Source organism: Chlamydotis macqueenii, chromosome 5 (genome assembly GCF_036417535.1).
Source record: "Chlamydotis macqueenii isolate bChlMac1 chromosome 5, bChlMac1.mat, whole genome shotgun sequence".
Lineage (NCBI taxonomy): Eukaryota > Metazoa > Chordata > Aves > Otidiformes > Otididae > Chlamydotis > Chlamydotis macqueenii.
In genome coordinates, this window is record NC_141560.1 from 61,953,786 (window position 1) to 61,975,437 (window position 21,652).

At 39.7% G+C, this 21,652-nt stretch overlaps 1 protein-coding gene across 5 annotated transcripts in view; it reads left to right on the forward strand.

The window, feature by feature from the left end:
* TEAD1 (TEA domain transcription factor 1) overlaps window positions 1-17,633 on the forward strand; it is a 161,547-nt gene extending 143,914 nt beyond the window's left edge. For all 5 annotated transcript variants that reach the window (XM_086749006.1, XM_086749010.1, XM_086749007.1 and 2 more), the window contains 3 exons: window positions 9,091-9,231; window positions 10,711-10,863; window positions 11,852-17,633. In XM_086749006.1, the coding sequence (XP_086605132.1) occupies window positions 9,091-9,231; window positions 10,711-10,863; window positions 11,852-11,965 (408 nt within the window). In that variant the 3' untranslated portion in view covers window positions 11,966-17,633. The remainder of the gene's footprint in view (window positions 1-9,090; window positions 9,232-10,710; window positions 10,864-11,851) is intronic.
* Window positions 17,634-21,652: the final 4,019 nt, after the last annotated feature.

A 21,652-nucleotide genomic window follows, 5' to 3' on the forward strand; every position in this document is an offset into this window, starting at 1 on the left:
AGTTCAATCCAACATTTCCTAACTTCACTGTGCCTTCCAACATAATGGTCTTTTAATACAATTTTGTGTTGTATTAACTTAGAGATTAAAAAACATACAGCGCTAACATCCTTCTGAGTTATACATTAAAAATATGGTGAGAATGCCTTTCTGAGCCATGATCTTAAAATAGTCCAGTGGATTTTCTCTCTTATCGGGAGAGTGAGGCAGAGGGAAGATGCAGAGGGAAGGGGCAATGTTTGGGTGTAGCAAGAGTCACGATGAATGCCCGTCTAGGAATAAACTTTACACCGGTTCCCCCCCAGCTAGAAATATGTATAGAAAAAACAGAAGACGGCTGTGTAATTAATTATGAGAATTAGATCCTAAACTATCAGCTCACTGTTCTTAATTTCTTTCACTCCAATAGGATGTCTTCAGAAAAAAAGGATGCTGTTCCCGTTTTTATGGAGAGTGTTGAGAAACTTTTCTAAACAGTCATATATTGCCACTGTAAAGCTGACAATCTTTTTGACCCTATTAGTAACTTCAAGTTTATTAATATGAAAATTGATTAATTTTTATGTTCTTATCCTTTTCTTTTAAATTAAGTATCCACTTCTGAATCAGTATCCACTCTCTCCTTACCATCCGCTACCTCCTGCTGCTCTGAAAGTTCAACTTCTCCCAGGTTCTGTTCATGTTGCGTGGTTATTGCTTACTCACAGTACTCATTTAACCATTTCCCTCTTCCCATCCTTTCTGTTTTCTTCTCCCTTCATTATCATTGAACCATTGATAGTTTACACAGCGCTGTATGATACTGAGTGCACCCTAGCATCAGTGTCCAGTGACAGTCGACGTTTTGATGGAATTTGATTGTAATGTGAGTAAAAGAAGAATATGAATTTGGGCAAATAAGCACAGGTGAGAAAGCACTTTAAGGAGAATCAACAAAAGAAAAACAGGGACTATGAGTGAAAGAAGTCAAGGGAAACCAGACAAGGAAAGCAGGCAGGTGTCATGGCATGTGGAAGCTTGAAAGCAAAGGTGGGGATTTAATGCCAGAAGGGATGGTGAGCCTGTAAATGGATTTAAAGAGAAGTCAGCATGCTGCTGGAGGCAGCAAAAAGGGTATTTTGTTTAGATGTTAAATCTAGTGTGGAGAGGAAAGATGGGACACAGGAAGACTAGAGACAAGCACTTGCACTGAGGCTGACTAAGGCAGAAAGCGGCTTAGCTCTGGTAGCCTGAAAGAGTACTCCTCTTGCTTATTCCCATTTAGTTCTGATTGAGGCTTCTCAGCATCATGGTTTTCCCTGTGATAAAGGTAATAAAGTTTATTACACAAAAGTGAGAGGGAGAGGTCTGAGATCTTGCAAGAGGACATTTGGAATTGTGGAGTTGGCTTTGTGAAGCATCACAGGTATGGAGTACAAAGCAAAGTGTTGCTCTGCTTTGCAGAGGTTTATTGGTTCATGCAGATTGGATCTCCTGTGAAATACAGCCTGATGCTGGGAATGGATGAGCTTCTGGCCTCAGTCCTGGAGACACATCTGGACATCACACTTTTGGGCATCTTACTACCTAACAGTGCAGGAGGTATAAAGGGAAGAAACTTCTCCTTTTACACCACCTCAACAAACCAGCCTTGCAGCTGTGCCAAGCCATTTCCAGGTCCTTGTCTTGCACCTTGAACACAGTGACTCTTTTCTTCTGTTTATCCCAGGTAGTCACTGGGAAGCAGAGTGTTCAGGGAAGTCACCCCAGAGACAGGCTTTTACAGTAATGGATAGAAGGAGCTTTACTTGGTATGTTGTGCATTCAGTACAGTGAATAAATAAGGAACAACAGACTAATGATATGGCACAGGAAATTTGTGGCAACGATATGAAACTGGAGATTACAAGGATATAAAATTAAAACAAAAATAAATGTTCTTAACGAAATGTAAAAGTTATTTCCTAGAACACTGATGAGGAATTCAGACAGAGCTGCAGAATATCTGCAGATGAAACCCTTCCCTGGGTGCAGGTTGAGTGGAGAATCCTGCTTCTGTTACCTTAGTCACTAACAAAATAAGCCAAATCTATGTAAAACAATGAGGTATGATTCATGCCATCTAATCTTAATCTGAGTAAGGTCAATATACCTGTTGGTTAGTTTGTACTTGAAGTGTTTTTATGACTTGAGAAAGGCCCCGAAGTTTTCTGGTCTTTGAAGTTCTGATTAGCCTATCTAAAAGCTAAGTCAACACCTGTTGCCTCTCTTGGTTTCTTTTATGGTTGAAGTTCTACTCATACTGATATCTAACGCTATCCCCTCACTACTATTCTTAAATTATCTAATACTGCATAATACACTTAGGCTTCCTGAAAGACTTCAAGGTAAATGACACATCACACCTCCAGCTTTACCCCAAACTGTCTGTCTAAAACATTATTGCTGGCCTTGCCTTCTTGGCCCCTGGTGCTGATTGCTCAGCACTCTGCCTCCCCTGGCTCTCCACTTTCTCTTGCAGGATGTTGATGGCATGGCTGTCAAACTCCCACCACCTCCCTTTTGAATCCAGTGGCTCTCAGCCACATCTCCAACAAATACCTTCATTATGACTGCTGTTATGATGACATACATCTCTATTGACCCTGGCAAGGGAATTACTTTAGGAAAGCACAACTCATTTTCTCCCTTTAGGTCTGTAACTCGCCCCTATCTAGCACTAGTTGATCTGGCAAACGTTTTTCACTGTTAGAGGAACCTTTAATGTTAATTCAGCAGTGCAGCCTAGACTAAATTCTTCTGTTTTAGCTAGTTATTTCTCTCTCATGTTTTGCCTCAGACCCAGATAGCAAATTCTGAGGCAGGGATTCTTTTTTTCCATGACTTCTTTACGTAACCTACAGTATTATACAGTTGGTCCAATGCCTCCGTTGGGATCCTTAGTGCTGGCGTAAACAGACCTTGCAATAATGCAGCCATGGATTTTGTGTCTCTGACACTGTCAAACTCTCTGTGCCAAGCCTGAACTCTGATTTCTGCAGCTACAGGAACAGATATGGGAAGCAGATGCAATTGAAAGGAGGAGGGGATGTTTTCTAACTAGTGACACAGGAGAAAAACAGTTGATACAAATTAATATTGGGCTGTCAGGCTTTCGGCTGACCTGGTCCACTGGCTTAATTTTAAATGTTTGCAGTAGCTTGAACTATTTTTCAAACTGAGGAAAGGTTAGTCAGACCTCAGTGCAACTCTGAAATAAAGACCCAAACTCATCTGAAGATGCATGGATGATATTAATTGATGTTTAAAATGAATGCCTCCATTTGCAGGAATCTGCAATGCAAACTAGGAGTTTTAGAAAGTAATGCATATTATAATTAGGGCAAGTTTTAAAGATGCTTTGAAGTCCTAAACATTTTTGAAATTCAAATGTGGGATAGAAATAAAGGAATCTACACAATAAAGGGGCATTAAATTATGTCCCCCAAAATTTCACTGTTTTATAGATGTAAATATATGCCATAATTAGTGGTAAGTAACATGAGGAGGATGGTTAAATTTATTCTTATTCAAAACAGCTGTGGCATGAAAAATAATGCTCCTTCTCTTTGTGATACACTGGAACAAACTATTTACCCATGTAATCAGTGTTCAGAAATGGCTTGTGCCTGTGGTCTCCTCCCACCCCCTCCTGAATTTATCCCCATGTGCCTCCAGCCGTCTTAAAAGGTGCTGAGATTCTTTGTGCCCTTCATTCACACACAATTGTGGCTACTGCCTTTTTTTTTCTTTCTATTTTTACATGTAATTTATATTGCACAATCCAGAATCTTGGATTTCCCTCCACACACACAGACACACACATGCACACTTGCCAGCTTTGACTGGCAAATGATCTGCAACTCACAAATGGGATCTGTAATGTGCATGGGTCTATGGCCAGCATGCAAATATATGCAAAGCAAATTAGATATGGAAGAAAGCAGACATCCATTTTCTTTTCCCCATCTCAGCCCTCTCGGCGCAGGGAGCTCACGTGGTGCTTGTGGAGGACCCCTTCATAAATTGATGCAAGGGCATTAGCGTTTGAGGCCGGATAATGAGTGGAAGGGGCCGAGCAGCTGGGAAGCCGGAGCAGCTTGGCCTGTCCATCACAAGCCCAACCATGTGGCAGACCTGGACACAATTTCTGAGCTGCAGCGTAACGCGCGGTGAAACGTGCCAACGACCCAGATGCTCCCGTTGGAAAAAAATTGCTTCACAATTTGGAATCTCTGCTCTTTGATCACTCTTTGGAGAGGAGGAGGGGAGGCATGATGCAGTCATATGAGTAACACACCTCCCTCCAGTCAGCAGTTGTTAAAACCTATATGTTGTTAATAAGTGACCTTATGTGCTTAGTGTTAACTACTGAACGCCAGCGTAAATTGTTCTGGCCCTCCCAAGATCCCGCTGTTTCCAGTAGGTGCTGTTTTCCTTCTACTCAGCAGGAAAGATTTCGATTCTTCTCAGCAATTTCTGCTGGAGTCGCTTTTTTGTTAGCCAAAGCTGTTATTATTATGTGAGTGCTCTACCCGCTGTCCCCCCCGCCCCTTTCACACAGAGCCTGAGAGCTCTTCTGAAGTGAATGTGGAGAATTTTTTATTATTATTATTTTTACTCTTTAGTTTGGTTGCAGCTACCTCTGTTTTAGTGCTTGCTCTGGCACACTGGCAGAGGCTTCTCCATGCAGCACGTCAAACGCTCGGTGCTCTTAATATGTAATATTTTCAGTGCTACCCGTTGTCAAGCTATGCTTTATTAATGAATTAATCATGCTCTTACACAACTGCTACAGATAGGGTGCCAGAAAGCTGAGTCCCTTTACCGCCTCCAAATGCATTCAGCTAATATAAATCTCAGCTCTTAGAAATAAATCAAAATTAGAGTTTTACTCTTGAAAGTAAAAAAAATAAAAATAAAAATAAATCCATTTGTGTTTTTAAGCTGTTGGAGTTTTTTTCCTAAATTGTATTGATCTTGTATTTTAAAATTCAGTGAGGAAATGGACTCCTGTTCGTGATGGGATCATACCATGATATTTTAAATGCCATAATATTTGAAATCATGCCAATATATTTGAAATAACTGCTCAAAAGGTTATTTATCTGTATATGCTACAATAGTGCTCACCAGTCCTAATTCCTGGAGGCATTGGTCAGAGCATAGTTGCATGAGAAGCTGTACAGAAGGGAAAGCTGGTCTGTAGCCCAGGGAGACTTGCAATCTGAGTCTGAAACGCAAGAGAACAGCTAGAGACAGAGTACCAAGAAAATAATTAGACAAAGCTGGTTGCAGCACGAGAGGCTGCAAACACAGTGCTCCAGAAGCTTGACTGTTGTCACGTTTTTTGCAGGGATCATTTAAAAAGGAAATTATAAGGAGAGGATTAATTGATATAATAAGGTAAATTACTATATTTCAATTTTGCTATTATTATATTTATCTAGTCTTGCCTCTTCTATAATACAGGCAGTGAACCTCACTGAGTAATGTCTGCCTCCAGACAAAAAGCCTACTTGAACTAGATCATCCCTGCTAGTTAGACATTTAGCTTGGTTAAAAAAGACCCCAAGTAATGGTGAGCCCACTACATTTGAAAATTATGCCAGCATTTCATTGCCATCACAGTTACCAGCCTCTGCCTTGTTTCTCATTTAGCTTTTGCGGAGCTTTAGCTTTCTGTCTTTTAATGTCCTTTTCTGCAAGATTTAATCTATCAGAAGACTCTTCCCCATGTAGCAACTTGTAGGCTATGACAAAGTCGTGGAAAAACTTCCCTTGGAAAAAGTAAGTAGATGGAGTTTCATTAGTCATTCACTACAAAGGATGTTTTCCAGACCTGAAATCACTCTTGTAACTCTTTTCTGAACACTTTCCAATTTTCCAACATCCTTTCTAAAATTTAGACACAAAAACTGGAATCAATACTGTAGTAAGGAGCCTGCTAAAATGGAATACTGCAGTAACACATGACCTTATTCCAGCTCAAAGCTACATCTACAACTCTCATAGCCACAGCAGTGCCCATTTTTATCACAGCCTTTTTTTTTTCTTTTTGGTAGTCTCATAACCTTTTTGGAGTAGAGATGGGAAACAACCCTGAATTTTAGTTGTGACCTGCTTTCATCAGTTCAAGAAATATTATTTTGCTTTCAGGTGTATATGTTTAGACAAACCTCTTACTGTGTAAGCCATAACAATATGATTAGGAAGTCCTTCATCATCACTTTTTAACCGAAGTTTTGTATTTTACCAGCAGTGATAGTCTTTCCTTCTCTTCTAAAGGCATTCAGCATGGAACAAAGCTTTCAACACCTGGTTCAGAATACTTCCTTGATATGATAATCCCCTCTTTGCAATGATAGGCACTCCTTCCTAGTCTTCCTAGTCTCCCCCCCGCCCCAGACTGAGGGGAAAGATTTGTTTCAGTATGTGTGAACAGACAAAATTCTTCCAGTATTAAAAGAACCTTTGGTGAAGCCTTCATTTAAGAGTGTTTGCCGTTGCCAATTCTTATGATTTTTATGTTGGTGTTACACTTTTTGGAGGAGTCTTAAAGGTTCAGCTCTCGGCAGGCTGTAATTAGTTGAACATCAAAACTGTTGTTTAAAAGGAAAATTCTGTCCTTCCTTGAAAACACCTTTATTGTGTGCTAGACTAGGAAAAAAAAAAAAAGAGCAATTAAAGCAAACAAAAATAATTCACATCTATATTATAACTATGGGACTTTTGCAGCAATGTCCTGATTGCATAAGAGTAAATCATGACATTTCAGTGATAATTTCAAGTGTTCCTCATTCAAACATCAGGGCCCCAGCCGTTTTCATGTACACAGGACTCCTAGTGATTTCAGCAAGAGTTGGAAGATCTGTGGGAGTGATCAACAGGGTGCCAGATGGCCACATGTGTTACTTTTCCAGGTTAAATGTCAGCATGTAAATACAACAAGTAGGTATTTTTTTCAGTGGGCGTCAAAATCAGAAGGCAGCAGACGAAAAGTTACTCTTTTTTTAACTCCATAAACAGTTGTTATCACAGATTGAAATGTAAGGTCTATGCGGTTGACTCCTTTGACAACATGAAGTTGTAAGGAGTGTTTGAGTTATGATTTCTTAAATATTTTGGCTGTGTCTGAAAGGAAAAAAAAAAGGAAATGTTTCGATACTAAAATGGTAACCGTGGTAGTAGCAGGAAGAACCACTTTTTAAGAGATTACTACTGTTGTTGTTGTTGTTGTTGTTGTTGTTTACAACAATGCTACTGTTTTATCAGAAATTCCAGTGGAGCAGCTGTGGCCTTGCATGATGGCTACTACAGTTTGTCATGTTTAGGTGTTTGTCATGTTTCGATTGCAAGCCACCTGTGATGGCAAATTGCTTATTTACTATTCGCTTAGAACCATTTCTTACAGCTCACTGTGAACACACTGCTTTAGATGTACATTAAACATTAACTGCTGACATCATGCAAAACGTGCAAGAAACAAGGTGTAATAGCAATAGGATTTCTTTCTGTTATGCAAAATATAGGGCTGTTTGTGTTACTGTGTGTAAACCTCAGGAGACTTCTCTACTGATTAATTTACCAAAGCCAGCCTGAAGTAATCTTAGACTTGTGTCTTCTCCATACCACAAACTGGTTCAGTATGTGCTATTATCAGCATATTGCCTCAGAGTGTTGTACCGCAAAGGACTGCAGACACTAAGTAGAATTAATGAGTTGTTGCCTAGTTAAAAATTAAATAGCAGTTAGAAATGACCTGAACTGCAGTAAAGGCAGGATTATAAATGTTCCACTCTAACTAGTAAATAAACATACCTGTAAACTGGGTTTTTAAAAAGTCTCAAGGTAGACATGAATGTATCTACCAAAATTTTCCCATTACATTTCTATATTAGCAATAGAAAAAAGCAGAGCTAGACTTGCAAGTGAAGCAGCTGCGAAAGTGCATTTCTCTGCTAAAATGTTCGTCTCAGAGTAAGTTAAAAATTCAGACAATTCTTAGATGTTACGCTGCAGTAGCTGATCAGCTATTTCCACATGAAAAGAAAACCCTCTGTCTCCTTGGGCACCAAAGATGTCAGCAGAGTTAATGCCTGAATCAACAAATCCAGCTGTGGATATCCCTAGACGCTGCCTGTGTCGATGTCAGTGGTCTTTTAAGTTGAGGGCTTTTGAAAACGGATTCATGATGACAAAGAGCACAGTGGCAGAGCAGCTTCAGTGCTACTACAGGCCTGGGGAGGCCAGGTCCAGCATGTGACCCATGCTGTTGCTTTGTAGCCAAATTAATCATGCTGTGCACAAGGCTTGGATTTGGATATAAATAATTAAAGGTAGCACTGTTCCTTACTTGATCCCACAAGTCTCAGTCTCTGTTGCTAGATATCAAAGGCAGCTGGATAGTTATTCAGGCCGCAGAGACATACTGGAAGAAATAAAATACTTCCAGTAGTATTTTGTCGGTGCGGTAGGCACGGCTCGGTGCGCACACAGCTAATGTGAAGCCTGTGAGTTGCATCGTACAGTTCCATGAAGTCAAGTATTTTGCTGAATCAGGACCATATGGCTTGACAGAGTCTTATCAGAGATCGATTGCTGTGTTGCGCAGCTGTGTCCCTTTGCCATGAGGATTTCATTGCTTTAAGAAAGGAAAAGGAGAAAGTGAACTCTCGCCCCTAAGGAGCGGGATGGCTCAGTTGAACTTGAAGCCGCAAGGCAGGTTCCCTCCAAAGGAGTCAGCTCTGGAGCCAGGCTCCTCACAGGTGATCATTCCCTTTACTCCAGGGACTTCATCCGCTATCTGCCAGACAGGAACGTCACCTGTAGCCCAGAGAAATACTGGGTTGTCTTCTGTTGTTTAAAGTTTGAAAAAAGTGCCACTTCCCTAAGGTTTTTACTGCAACAATTAGGCTGGAACTTTCTTGACAGACTGTAACTATTGTCACTATAAAAGTTCTCCCTCTCCCCCTTAATTCTGAAAAGAATGGTGAGCTAATTACAGCTTACGCTACTGACATTGTCAAAAGAAAAATAAAATCTTCAACATCTACTACTTTTTCCCAACAGGCTGACTTAAACTGCAACATTCAAGATGACACAGGAGCATTTTATGGAGTCACTAGTCAGTACGAGAGCTCAGAAAACATGACAATCACCTGTTCCACCAAAGTCTGCTCATTTGGAAAGCAAGTAGTAGAAAAAGTAGAGGTGAGTGTTGTGATGGGATGTGTGAGATGGTTCTCTGGTTCCCTTTCATTTTACTTAGGCTTTTCTCTTCCTTGTCTTTACTTTGCTCTTACCTATCTTTTCCTTCCTTCCTCTAATCCTTCCTGAAAGAGTGTTTTCCTTCCCAGCAGTGTTTTGGTTCATTTTAAATCACTGTATGAATGGCGACACTACAGCCAAGTAAAATCCCAGTAACTTGTTGCTTTGGGAGACCCTCTTCCACCCTGCCTGTGGCACCCTTCAGTGGGGAACCTGCCACTGACATCAGTGCCGCCTCCTCTATCACCTGGCAGAAAAAAAGCAGAAGCAAAAATGCTTTTGCTCCCATTTCCAAACACTTGGCCAGCCATGTAGCCTGTTTGGAACCGTACTACAGTGACGAGCTACCCTCTATCATCTAGATATTTTAAACATTTTAAAGCTGTGGATGATGTGCTATATTTTATCTATACCTATGCTTATTTTATCTTATTTTTTTCACAAAGGCATACTTTCTGCAGTCACAAGCAGCTTTTAAGTACAAAGTTGCCTATTTTCTTAACATACAAGGGCCTTTATTTATTTTTTACCTTTTCTTTTCTAAGCACAGAACTGTATGGTGTAGTCAGGGAGCTAGTTGGTTTATTGTACAACGGTACTGCAGCAATTTAACTTGTCTTCTGTGTACTAAGCCCCCCACCCACATGTGTTATCTGCAATATAGTTTTTTGTACAGGAATTTTAGCCTAGATCTTCAGGTTGAGCCTTTATAGATGTCCTGGTTACTGTTCATGTCCTTCTTATACTAAATATGTTTTCTGTGCATGGTGACTAAAAAAAGTTTTCCATCATTTCCATTATTCCAAGCTTAGAGAAAGCCAAAAAAACCCTATAAGCCACTGAGTACCTGATCTGAGCAATTGGTAGCTCGGCAGCAGGAGTCCAGGAGTCACAGCCGTACCCTCCTTCAGCCCCTTGTGAGCCCCTGCAATCTAAATCAGTCTGTTTTTTTCCAACTGTAGTCTCGCATCTTTCTGTAATTTGTAAATTGCCTATTAAATCACACAATAATACAGCTATGTTTATATGTGTATATTTATGCATAAATATATAAACTTATTTTTGCTGTTGCCTTTGCAGACAGTTGCCTTGAAACTACTGTAAATCATCTTACCACAGAGTTTCCTGGTTAATTCATTTTTACTTGACCTGGACTTACCTTTGTGTAATCCTCATCAGTTCAGTTTTTTAATTCACAAGTTAGAGAATAAGTAGTGATATTATAACATTTAATAAATAAGGGCCCTTGAATTTTTAGCAAGGCACTGCATAGCTTGGGTAGGGAGTTAGCAAGTAGGCATGTGTGTGTCTGAGAGCCACTTTCTCTTTTTTCTGTCTACACAAAGAGAATAACCCAGATTTACTATTCACTTTTTTGTTATTTCTGAATTACCTTATTCTAAATATTTTGGTTTTTTTAAGACTGAATATGCAAGGTTTGAGAATGGCCGATTCGTGTACAGAATAAATCGCTCTCCAATGTGTGAATATATGATCAACTTCATACACAAGCTGAAGCATTTACCAGAGAAATACATGATGAACAGCGTGTTGGAAAATTTTACAATTTTATTGGTATGGACTCACTTTTTATTTTTCTATTTCTAAAATGCTCTCAGGCTTTCTGTGGTTTGCTTAACTTGTAATATTTAGAACCAGTTTCTGAATCCCTTAGTCATGTTGCTTACTAAACAAATCATCCCATTGACTTCAGAATAATACTCTTGGAATTGCGCACGCTAAGGATGAAAAGGCAAAGCTGGCTGAGAACATGAACAAACATCTTTGTTACTTTCAAAAAATTCAGCTTACTTCTCTCTTTTTTTCATGCAAGTGTCTATTTGGTCTTTGTAGAGAGCCTGAGGCAGTAACTTTGAACCGTCCCATTCATCTACTGTGTTCTCACTAAGATGTCAGTTATAATACTGCAAATGTCAGTGGTGTTAATTAGTTCTTGGGCCAGGAAAGCACGCAGTAATGGGTACACTCAAGAGGTGATCTAAAGCATGAAGAATGGTCCACATAGTGGCCTTTAAGCAAGTTTCATCCAGTTACCCAGCTTGCTTTCACTGTGGCTTTGTGGTGGCACCTCAGCCAAGCACTTAGAGCCGTGCACTGCTGCTGTAGGATTCGGGCCGGACCGAGGGCTGGTGGTGTGGAGAAGAGGTAGGGCCGTGAGCACAGAGCCATGCGCACCCTGCTCAGCTGCTTTTTGGCAAGTGAACACAAGGTAGCAAGGGTGCGCTGGTCTCCCTTTCCTGAAGTGGAGCTCAGGTTGAGGAAGGCTGAGCCAAGACCACATGATGGCAGCTCACGGTCAAGCAGCCAGGGCGGGATGAATCTCAGTGCCCTCCGCTGGGAGCTACAACCCCGCATCTCAGCTGCAGAGCACTGTGTGGAAGTGCAGTCTTGGAGGTGAGTTTAAATTGCCAAAGGGAAAGCAAGAGCACATGCGTTTTAAACAGTCACATCTAAAGATTGTCTAAGCCAGTCTTTTCTTGTTGTGGCCCTGGTGTTTCCAAGTTTGTAATGTACTGTCTACCTCTTCCTTCCTCTCAAACAGGTTGTAACAAACAGGGATACACAAGAAACCCTGCTCTGCATGGCTTGTGTATTTGAAGTGTCGAACAGCGAACATGGAGCACAGCATCATATCTACAGGCTTGTAAAGGACTGAGCAGTTATTTATATATACACTTCATTTCACTTCTTTATCAAAACACAGACTGTAAACCTCAACACTAAGTGGCAGTGCCTCTGGCCCAACTTTCACCCACATTTTTCTAAATCCTGTTTTAGTGAAGTCATTTTTAATGTGTTCATATATAATTGTAGCTGTGAAATTCTGGTACAGTTGTAAAAATTATTTCTAAAACTAAGTGTTCTTCAAATTTGTAAACCACAGTTCTTTGGGAAGACTGTATTTAAGAACCTAACGCCTCTGTCTGTGGAGGCCTATTTTTAATTCTGATAGAAAAATGTATGACAGAGCATTTGCCATGGGGAAAAACTGACAGCATTTATAAGAATTTATTTTGGGTTTTTTTCCAACATGAAATATTTGTTTTACGATGCAAGTTAAATTGAAATGAATCTTTAGCTATAACTGTAAATGAGTACGCAAAGTTAATAATCTTTATAGAATTATCTTTGTAACTAATTAGGGTGGAAGATATGGACGAATGTAATTCACTAAATTATTTTTTGAAATGAAACATTTTCTGTTTGAAACCAAATGAAAAATATAGCCTTAAGAAATGCCTGATAGAAACAGACAGGTCCTAAAATTAGGCAAATTTTGTATTTTTTCTCAAACTAAAACTAATCTTCTAATCCATTAAACTTTCAAACAAGTATTGCAGAGAAAGAAAACATCATCCCTTATCCTTAGCATATCTAGTGTATTTTAAAAGAGTATAAAGTTGTATTGTACTAATATGAAAATTTGATTATTTAATGAAAAAGATGGCTCATTTTGCAATAAGTAGGTAAATACTGAAGATTTAGACTCACATTATATGTAGTCTTGTGTGTGCAGTTATATTTTTTATGGACAACTGTTTTCTAATAAGTTGAGAGAAAAACTTGCAACTCTGAAATTAACAGATGAATGGAAAAAACTGACATTGCGACAGCATTGAGTAATTCGTAAATGAAAGCAAAACACTAATGTGTTTGAAAGAAGAATACATACACCTCTGAAAGGATCAACAGCTTTAATATCTATGAGATGCTAGAAAATCACAACCAACATCAGGCAAAGAAGATTGGAGAGTGGAGATGTTTTTTTCTCCTTTTCCTCTTTATCATGGTGCTCTTACACCTCTCCCAGTTCTCTCTCCAGTTCCAGCTGGCAAAAATCTTACCTGAAACAAACAAGAACGTACCACGTGGGGTCTGATGTCCTTTTGCATCCAGTTGTCGTAGCATTCATCCTTCTGATATATTCAGGGAAGACTCCAGGAAGTGAAGTACAGCTGGAGATATTTTAATACTGTAAGGACTCAAACCATGGATGTAGGGGTGAGGGATTGTCTGAGGTACACACATGTGAGGGAAGTAGTCTCATTCCTCCTGGCTACACCAGTGTTACTCAGTTTCTTTTCTTCCACTGCACAGCCAGCACTGCCCCGCAGTTGCCCAAGCAGCAGTTGTCTCCGCAGGTGCTGGGCCAGCAGTGAGTTCTCATGCAAAACATTTGTCTGAAAGGCTGCCTGGCCAAGAACAAGCCACCTTAAAGATCAGTCATGAGGTATTGGCAAAGACCATTCTTGGAAAGCCGTTCTGCAGTCCTGAATCAAAAAAGTTAACATTTAGCAGGTCCCTCCTCCCTGTCTTTTACCGATATGTGCCTATGCACAATTTAAGTCTAGAATTAACTCCCAGGCACACAGTGCTGTGGTCTTCAAAAAAGCCAGTCTTAATTCTTAGATATTGTATTTCTCCAGTGTACACTTTATTAGAATTGCCCCTTGTTGAATTATCTAGACTAGAAGATAGCCTAGGTGAGGTAGCGAGTTGCTGTACGTCTGTGTCAAGACCAGGTTCACCCTTAACACAGGTGAGGACTCAGGTGAGAGGACGATACAAATATCTATGAGGGGAAGGGAGACTGCTTAAATTCCTTAGCCTGCCTCTGATCTAACTCTAGGTGGATGATTGCTGTGATGTCTAGCTGTTACCAGCTTGTGGATATTAGGGCTGATGATCTTTCAGTTTATATTCCTTGAACTGAACAGAGAAATATGTCCATGGTGAGGTCTCTTTTAACACTCATTTTTAACACTAACAATCACATCAGGAAAAGCACTGCATTTTAACAGCCTAACGGTAGCCCTTTATTCTAAGCACTTGTTGTTACAAGTCAAAAACTATGTTTTTGTTTTATTTTGTTCTAAAGTTGTCTTTTATTTAGGTTTTGAATTGTGGTTTTGATGATTTTTTTTTATAACAAGCAAACTTTGAGGCATGTCAATTTGCAAAACCAGGTACAGTTTTTTTAATAGAATCTGGCACACTACATATGCCATAACTATAGGGTATAAAAAGTCACATATGTAATATTAGGGAAACTACTTCCATCGTCTTTTCTTTACACTTCTGTAAATGATCCATACCCTGTATATGTTAATTCTTAAAAGCCTTAATCCTTCAACTGTTCAGTGTGGGGTGTGTAGTCCAACAGGCTGCCTGTAAACTGTGAGCTCTTTTGTAAGCTGGAAGTACTTATCTTGTTACTGTTACTTTTTTTGTAGGAACCTTTTAATTGAGAGCTGCCAAAGCATTACAATATGCAGTGCCTTAGCATTATATTAGAAGTACCTTTAGCCTCTTAACATAAAATTTATATGTTATTTTATTAATTGGTTCCATTTAAAAAAAAAAAAACTATTTTTTTTTTTCCCACTGAAAAGTTCTTTGACTGCTTGGTCTAAACCAACCTTCTGTACAAGTCAGTCCCATTACTACGCAGTTAAACGTCTACACCAAAAGAAAAGGTTACAGATTCTTAGTGCTCCATGAAAAGTGAATTGTATTAATAAATGCTGCCTTTTTAAATTTCATGACCAAATAATTAATAGTGACTCTTCTGCACTCTAGCATGAAAGTGCCTTTGGTTTGAAATTCCAGCTTAGAAAAGTGCTGCCATAATAATGACAATTTGTAGAGAGACCAAAAATATATAGTTATCACCGTAATGCCTTTGGTTTATTGGAATAAGTTGAATCTACAGGCCTCCATTCACAAAAGAGCACCATTTATAGCAATGTAATTTTGCTAATGATCAACCTGCTGGAGAATAATCTACTGTTTGCCATTTCTGACAGCACTGCAAACCAGCAACTGATTTGTCTGTGATATAAAAATGAAAATGATTCACATTTATATTCTCTTCATCGAGTCGTGCATCTGCATAATGAGTGATCCATATACTGCAGAATTTCAGACAGTGGACAAATGTGACGTTATTGTTCTCCTCGACTAATATTTCAGTATCTGTGAAGATTTTTTGTTTAGACAGAAGATTTTGTTTACAAAGTTGTGCATGCTGAAAGTCAGATGCATAAAAAAGATGAAAGCGGAGAACAGACAATAGCTAAGGTAAATGCAATTGTGTGTTTTTAAGCATTGAAATGTTGAGTGTGAGTATTGTGGATGAAGGTGCTGTTAGGGAAACTGGCCAGCACGATTCAAAACACAAGGTTGTTTTGTTTTGTTTTTCTCCCGTATGATGTCTTGGAAAAAAAAAATAGCTCCTCTTAAAAACATCTCTGTATTTGATACCTTCTGTGAACGGGGGCCATACTGTACACTACAACTAAAATTGATGGGAAGAGGAGCAAGATTTTAAGAAAACAATGTTAGAAAGAACAAATATCAGCAAAACCAAAAGCTGTCAGAGGGGTTATATAGTTGTGAATACAATTTTAACTTGATTTTTAAAGTATTTGATGAAAACTAAGATTAACTTTTTATACATAGAAATATTGTGACACTGTGTGGTAAATATTGTGATAATTCAAGTTCCCTATCTCTAAAATATTATTTTTGTTATTCCTTCAAGGTCTAAATCTCACTTACCTCTGTAAGACAAGTAATCTTTTTGAACTCAATGAGACTGAGGTAGGGCAAAGACACTTTCGCCCCAAAAGTAGAGCATATATTTTCAGTTATTACCAAACATTTCAGCTGTACTAGTCAATATTTGTGATAAACTACACTTCTGTCTTACAAAAAAAAAATTAAGCATAATGGTACCATTTGGGGCTGTTAAAAATTACTACTAACAAATGTAGTTTTACTTACTTGAATTCCAAAATTATTTTATTTAGGTACTGCACCACTATTTTGAAGGAATTGCAGATATAATGCCTGTCTCGCTTTCCCTTTCTACCGCAGCTACAGCTCATTAAGTTTGGCAGTAGCTTCTTCCGTTAAAACCTCCACGGTATAGGCTATTTGAAATAATGAAGGGTGTACATTAATGTTGAATGTAACTAACTTGCCAGTCCAAGGCAGGTACAACATTTGACGTACTAATCCATATCTATTTATTTTTCCACTGCAAGTCCTAGGGCATACTTGCTTTCTGAAGCAGTTTTCCCGGATCACTCAGTCGCTCATACTGAGAAAACTTTTGTCTACCCTTTACTCAACCCGTACTGATACACGTACACAGCAGATGTGTGTAATAGAGTCCAGTTTTGTACTTTTCTCAGGATGATCTCTTTTGCCCCTCTTATCTTTCATAACAATATGTTTAGCCCCCTAAAAAGATTGAGGCTGGATAAGTCAAAGTACAAGAAACGCTTTGGAGATCTTAATCTTTTAACTTTTCAGGTCATTCTTGCTGAGATCATGTAATTAGTTTTAGTGTGTAAATTAAATCTTAAATGCACTCAGTTGACTAAAAGGAGATGGATCCCTGTTACCTCCTTACAGAATATGTGTTTTTGTTTTTGTTTTGTTTTGTTGTATGGGCCTCTGATTCAGGCTCATGACTGCAGACAAAAAATAAAATATGTGCCTGAAAAAAAAAAGACAAAAGAATTTTATAACATTGAAAACCTGAATAGCCTTTAATTCTTCAGTACATTTTATGTAAAACAGGTTGGGTTTTTGTTTTGTTTTGGGGTTTTTTTGCCATGTGCATTTGTTCACATTTGTAAATGACTTAAAGGAATTCTCACTTTATGTTTATTTGTGTAATGTGTATAAAATGGGTTTGTGACTTAAGCATATTCATATATGGTCAGTGGTTACTTTAATATTGTACTGCTGCTGGTAACTTTTGATGTAGAACTTGCCTTTTGATGATAAAGTACCTCTAGGTTAGACAGGGAGGGAAGGCTCTTTGAAAAGTGAATGTTCTCCAATGTTTTCTTAACATATTTGCAGAAGCTTTCAAAAGGAGTTTCAGTCAAACCTCTTGGCAGTACAGTATTCTCGTATTTGTTATTGTCTGTGTGTAGGTACTGGTACCTTTTTTTGTTTAAAATGTTTTAAGTGTTGGCTTTAAAGTGAATTTATCTTTAGTATGATAGTAATATGAAAATTATAGGTTTTGTGTGCAGAGAATTTTTTTATAAAGTGCTTTGTAAAAAAAAAAATGTATTCTAGCTTTCGCGGTACATATGTGTGATAACTTTAATATCCATGACAGTTAAGTGCAATTATTTCATCACTCTAAAAATGCTATTTTTGTGTCGGTTACTGCAGGTGTTTTCATGTCTTTGCAAAGTGACACATTTTGATGCCTTCTTGATAAAGTGGTAGAATTTTTGTAGCTTTCTAGAAACTTTGTATTCATACAGTATCGATTGAAAATAAAGAAAATGAAAGTGTTTTGTGCATTTACCTTAATCTCTTACATCAATCTCTTTTTAATGTTAGGTGCAACTTTCAAAAGCAATTTCTAAAGTAGCACAAGGCCAGACTTGCAGCGGCATCTGTGCACCTCCCTAAAGGTGCAATGGACATCCAGCAAGCTTTACAAAAACTTGTGGGGATGGCACCCAGGGCTGGCGCATCTGGAAGTCATGTTCAACAACGAATCCATATGCATTCTGGCATTTTACCAGCAAAACGGGTGACTACCTGTAGCTTGTATGTCTTCCGAAATTAACAGTGGTGGATTTTTTTGAAAAATCATTAAACCATGCTGGTTTAATGGGAAAAGCTACCCATCTCCCTTTATTGCAGAAACAGGAATGACCTATTCAAAATCTTACATAATAAATGCTAACGTCACTAACTTGACAACTAGAACTGGCTGAGAAACACCGCAGTTATCTGAGGTTGAGATGTTTCTTCCAGAAGGACACTGAGCTCTGTGGGAACAGAGGTCCTAAAAATGTGACATTTTTTAAGAGACTGATTTCTTGTTTTTCTTAAACCACTCACCCCCCAGCTAGAAGCTGTACCTGATATGATGAGAGGATGAAACAGGATCAACTTGCCTGCTGTATTCATTAAGTGAAACTACCTAGCTAGGGAAAAAAAAAAAAAGAAAAGAAAATAAAGAGGGATATCCTGGATGAACTGAAATCAATGGGAACATGACCATGACTTGGCAGAGGAAAAAAAACTAAAGTACATCTGGCTCATCTTCTGCTTCAAAACAAGAGCAGTGGCTTTTGAATAAACCACATGCCCCTCCCACACACCCCAATTCTCCTTTTGGGTGGCAGATGTTCCACTGCCATTTCTAAAATGCCAGCAGAGCACCCCCCATGTGCAAGATGAATGGGTTGAGAACAACGCACAGACATGGTCTGTTTTGACCCTGTTTTCTCTTCTTTGTTCCTCATTAAGTATACGGCTTCAGCCCTTTGAAGTGGGTTAGCTGTTTCAGAAGCAACCTGCTTCTTAATTAAGGTTCTGCTCCTTAATTAATTTAGGTTAAAATCCATAAATCTTCCACCTTTAGGAAAAATGTTATGCAGCATTTCAGGTTGGGAGTCCCCGTGTAACGTCACACCATGAGTTTATTAGTGAGCTGCCGTCAGCAGAAGCAATGGCCTCTCCCTGATTAAACGGAGTCTGGTTTACGCGAACACAGCAGCATGGGCAGGGAACAAAGAAGACAAACCAGTTACTGCGCACCATTTTATGAAGTGTAGGATGATGAGCTCTACATGGTCCATGGACTTTTCTGTGGAGATTTTTTTTTCAAAATGCAGCCTATTTGACACTACAAATACAGAACACATTTAATGCTCAGAAGCTCAAAAGTAAAAGGAGAGTTCAGAGCTAAGCAGTGTGTTAGCAGATGTCTGTAGTTCCCCCACAGCTCTAGCTGTTCATCCCAACCCTGACCTTTCACAGCCTTACTGTTGTTGTCTGGGGCCCTTCGAGCAAAAACAGCTGAACAACCTGCTACACCAAACAGCTGTAGCTTAGCAATATTCATAAATAATTGCCTACCTTGTAGAGAGGTGTGACACTCAATTGGTTAGTGGCTGTAAACTGTTACATGATTGCTGTTGTTTTGTCAGAGCTAGAGCTGTGCTGGAGACACTGGAAACTTGGTGAAGGTGGGAAGGGCAGGAGGAACTGAGTGGGTTGAGAAACTACGAGGAGTAGAGGGAAAAGGAAAATTATAGAAAGCCAGAGTGCAAGTGACTGAAAAAAAAAAAAAAAGAGTAGCAGTATTGCTTTTCAAAGAAAATGAAAAGCTGAGGACAGGAGAAAATAGGAAGAAAAGAGGAAGAGGATCATTTGAAGACCAATAACAAAGTCCATCAGAAGAAGAAGACAGAACAGGCTAAGAAAAAGCCTACAACAAAACAGACAAACATTCACCTTCTAGGTGAGTGAATAGAATTGCTTTTTAAAAATTTTCTCCTGTATTGCTTCTTATTAGCCCTCTCCACTTTTGGGACATATCCTCCTTAAGCTTAAGGGAAAGGGCTGCTGTAGGCCTCCATTCTTGTGTGCCTCACTGTAGAGAATCAATAAAGCTCAAAAATCTCAGTACCAAGGCACCCTGTAGCCTCCCTGACAGATGAAGAGCTGTCAGCATTGTTTCAGTTGGAAAGCAGAGAGCGAGACAGTGAGCCTGAGCAACAGCCAGAAGAGTATCTGAAACAATCAGCTGCGCAAAGACACTTGCGTGCAAGTGATCAGTCTCAATTTATCCAGCTCTGGTGATTTCTCAAGCCACCTTCCTTACACATATGTGTGTGTTTGGGTGTGTGCGCAGAGTCCCTTACAGGTTTAGGTTGATTAATTTCAAAAACGTTGCTTTCCATGCCCCTTACTCTATCCTAGAGGTGAGAGCATAAACAGGCAACCTCAATGTCATTCAATTGGAGCAGAGAGCTAAAAAAAAAAAAAAAAATATTTTTTTTCTAACTCTGCTTCTAAACATCTTTATCAGCTGTTAGAGATGATGTCCACACACAGGGGAGCAGTTTTGCAGCCTTAGGCATTACAGCTTTTCCCTAATTCTGGTAAAGTTAATGTCCCACTCAGGATGGTGGTTGGGGCCATCAGAGCAAATGGTGCAGGAGCCATGGTTAATATGTACATGTCCCTTCTCAAAGTTCAAAGAGGGCTTTAGTTCACTACTCTGCTTATCTTGCAATGTACCTTAATGCTTTGCTTTCTGGACTTCCATCAAAGATAGAACATAGCAGCAGCTTTCAGACTTACTGTGTTTGAACAGAGTGCTGAGATGTATGTGCAGCTGACTTGCCAGTGGATTAACAAACTACAAACCGATTTTATTTTTTTCCCTGCCTCAAGCATGTAAGTATATTACCCATATTTTTTTCCAGACTTTTAAAAATTCCTTTCTGCTAAGATCATATGTTCACTGTTATCAGAATTTTTTTTTCCAAGATATTTTTCTTTCCTTATGCTTTCACCTGTGATGTTGAACTTCCTAGTGAGCATTATACTTGGCAAAATGTACAAGGACAGCATCCAGGTTATAACCGTTCACTTCAGTACACTATGAGAACACTTCCTTTTTGCTACAGCTTCTTAATTGAAGGGGATAGAATCATAGAATCATAAAATGGTTAGGGTTGGAAGGGACCTTCAAAGGTCACCTAGTCCAAACCCCCTGCAAGGAGCAGGGACATCCCTGACTAGATTAGGTCGCTCAGAGCCCCAGCCAGCCTGGCCTTGAACGTTTCCAGGGATGGGGCATCAACCACCTCTCTCGGCAATCTGTTCCAGTGCTCTACAACCCTCATTGTAAAATATTTTTTCCTAATATCCAATCTAAATCTACCCCCCTCTATTTTAAAACCATTACCCCTCGTCCTATCACAACAGGCCCTACTAAACAGCCTCTTCCCATCTTTCTTGTAGGCCCCCTTGAGGTACTGGAAGACCGCTATCAGGTCTCCCCGGAGCCTCCAGGCTGAACAGCCCCAACTCTCTCAACCTGTCCTCATAGGAAAGGTGCTCCAGCCTTTTATCATCTTCGTGGCCCTCCTCTGGACCTTCTCCAACTAGTCCATGTCCTTCTTATGTTGGGGACTCCAGAACTGGACACAGTACTCCAGGTGGGGTCTCACCAGGGCAGAATAGAGGGGGAGACTCACCTCCCTTGACCTGCTGGCCACATTTCTCTTGATGCAGCCCAGGATGTGGTTGGCCTTCTGGGCCGCAAGGGCGCATTGCCTGCTCATGTTGAGCTTCTCGTCCACCAGCACTCCCAAGTCCTTCTCCTCAGGGCTGGTCTCCATCCATTCTCTGCCCAGCCTGTATTTGTGCCTGGGATTGCCATGACCCAGGTGCAGGACCTTGCACTTGGCCTGGTTGAACTTCATGAGGTTGGCACGGGCCCAACTCTCCAGCCTGTCAAGGTCCCTCTGGATGGCATCCCTCCCTTCTAGCGTGTCGATGG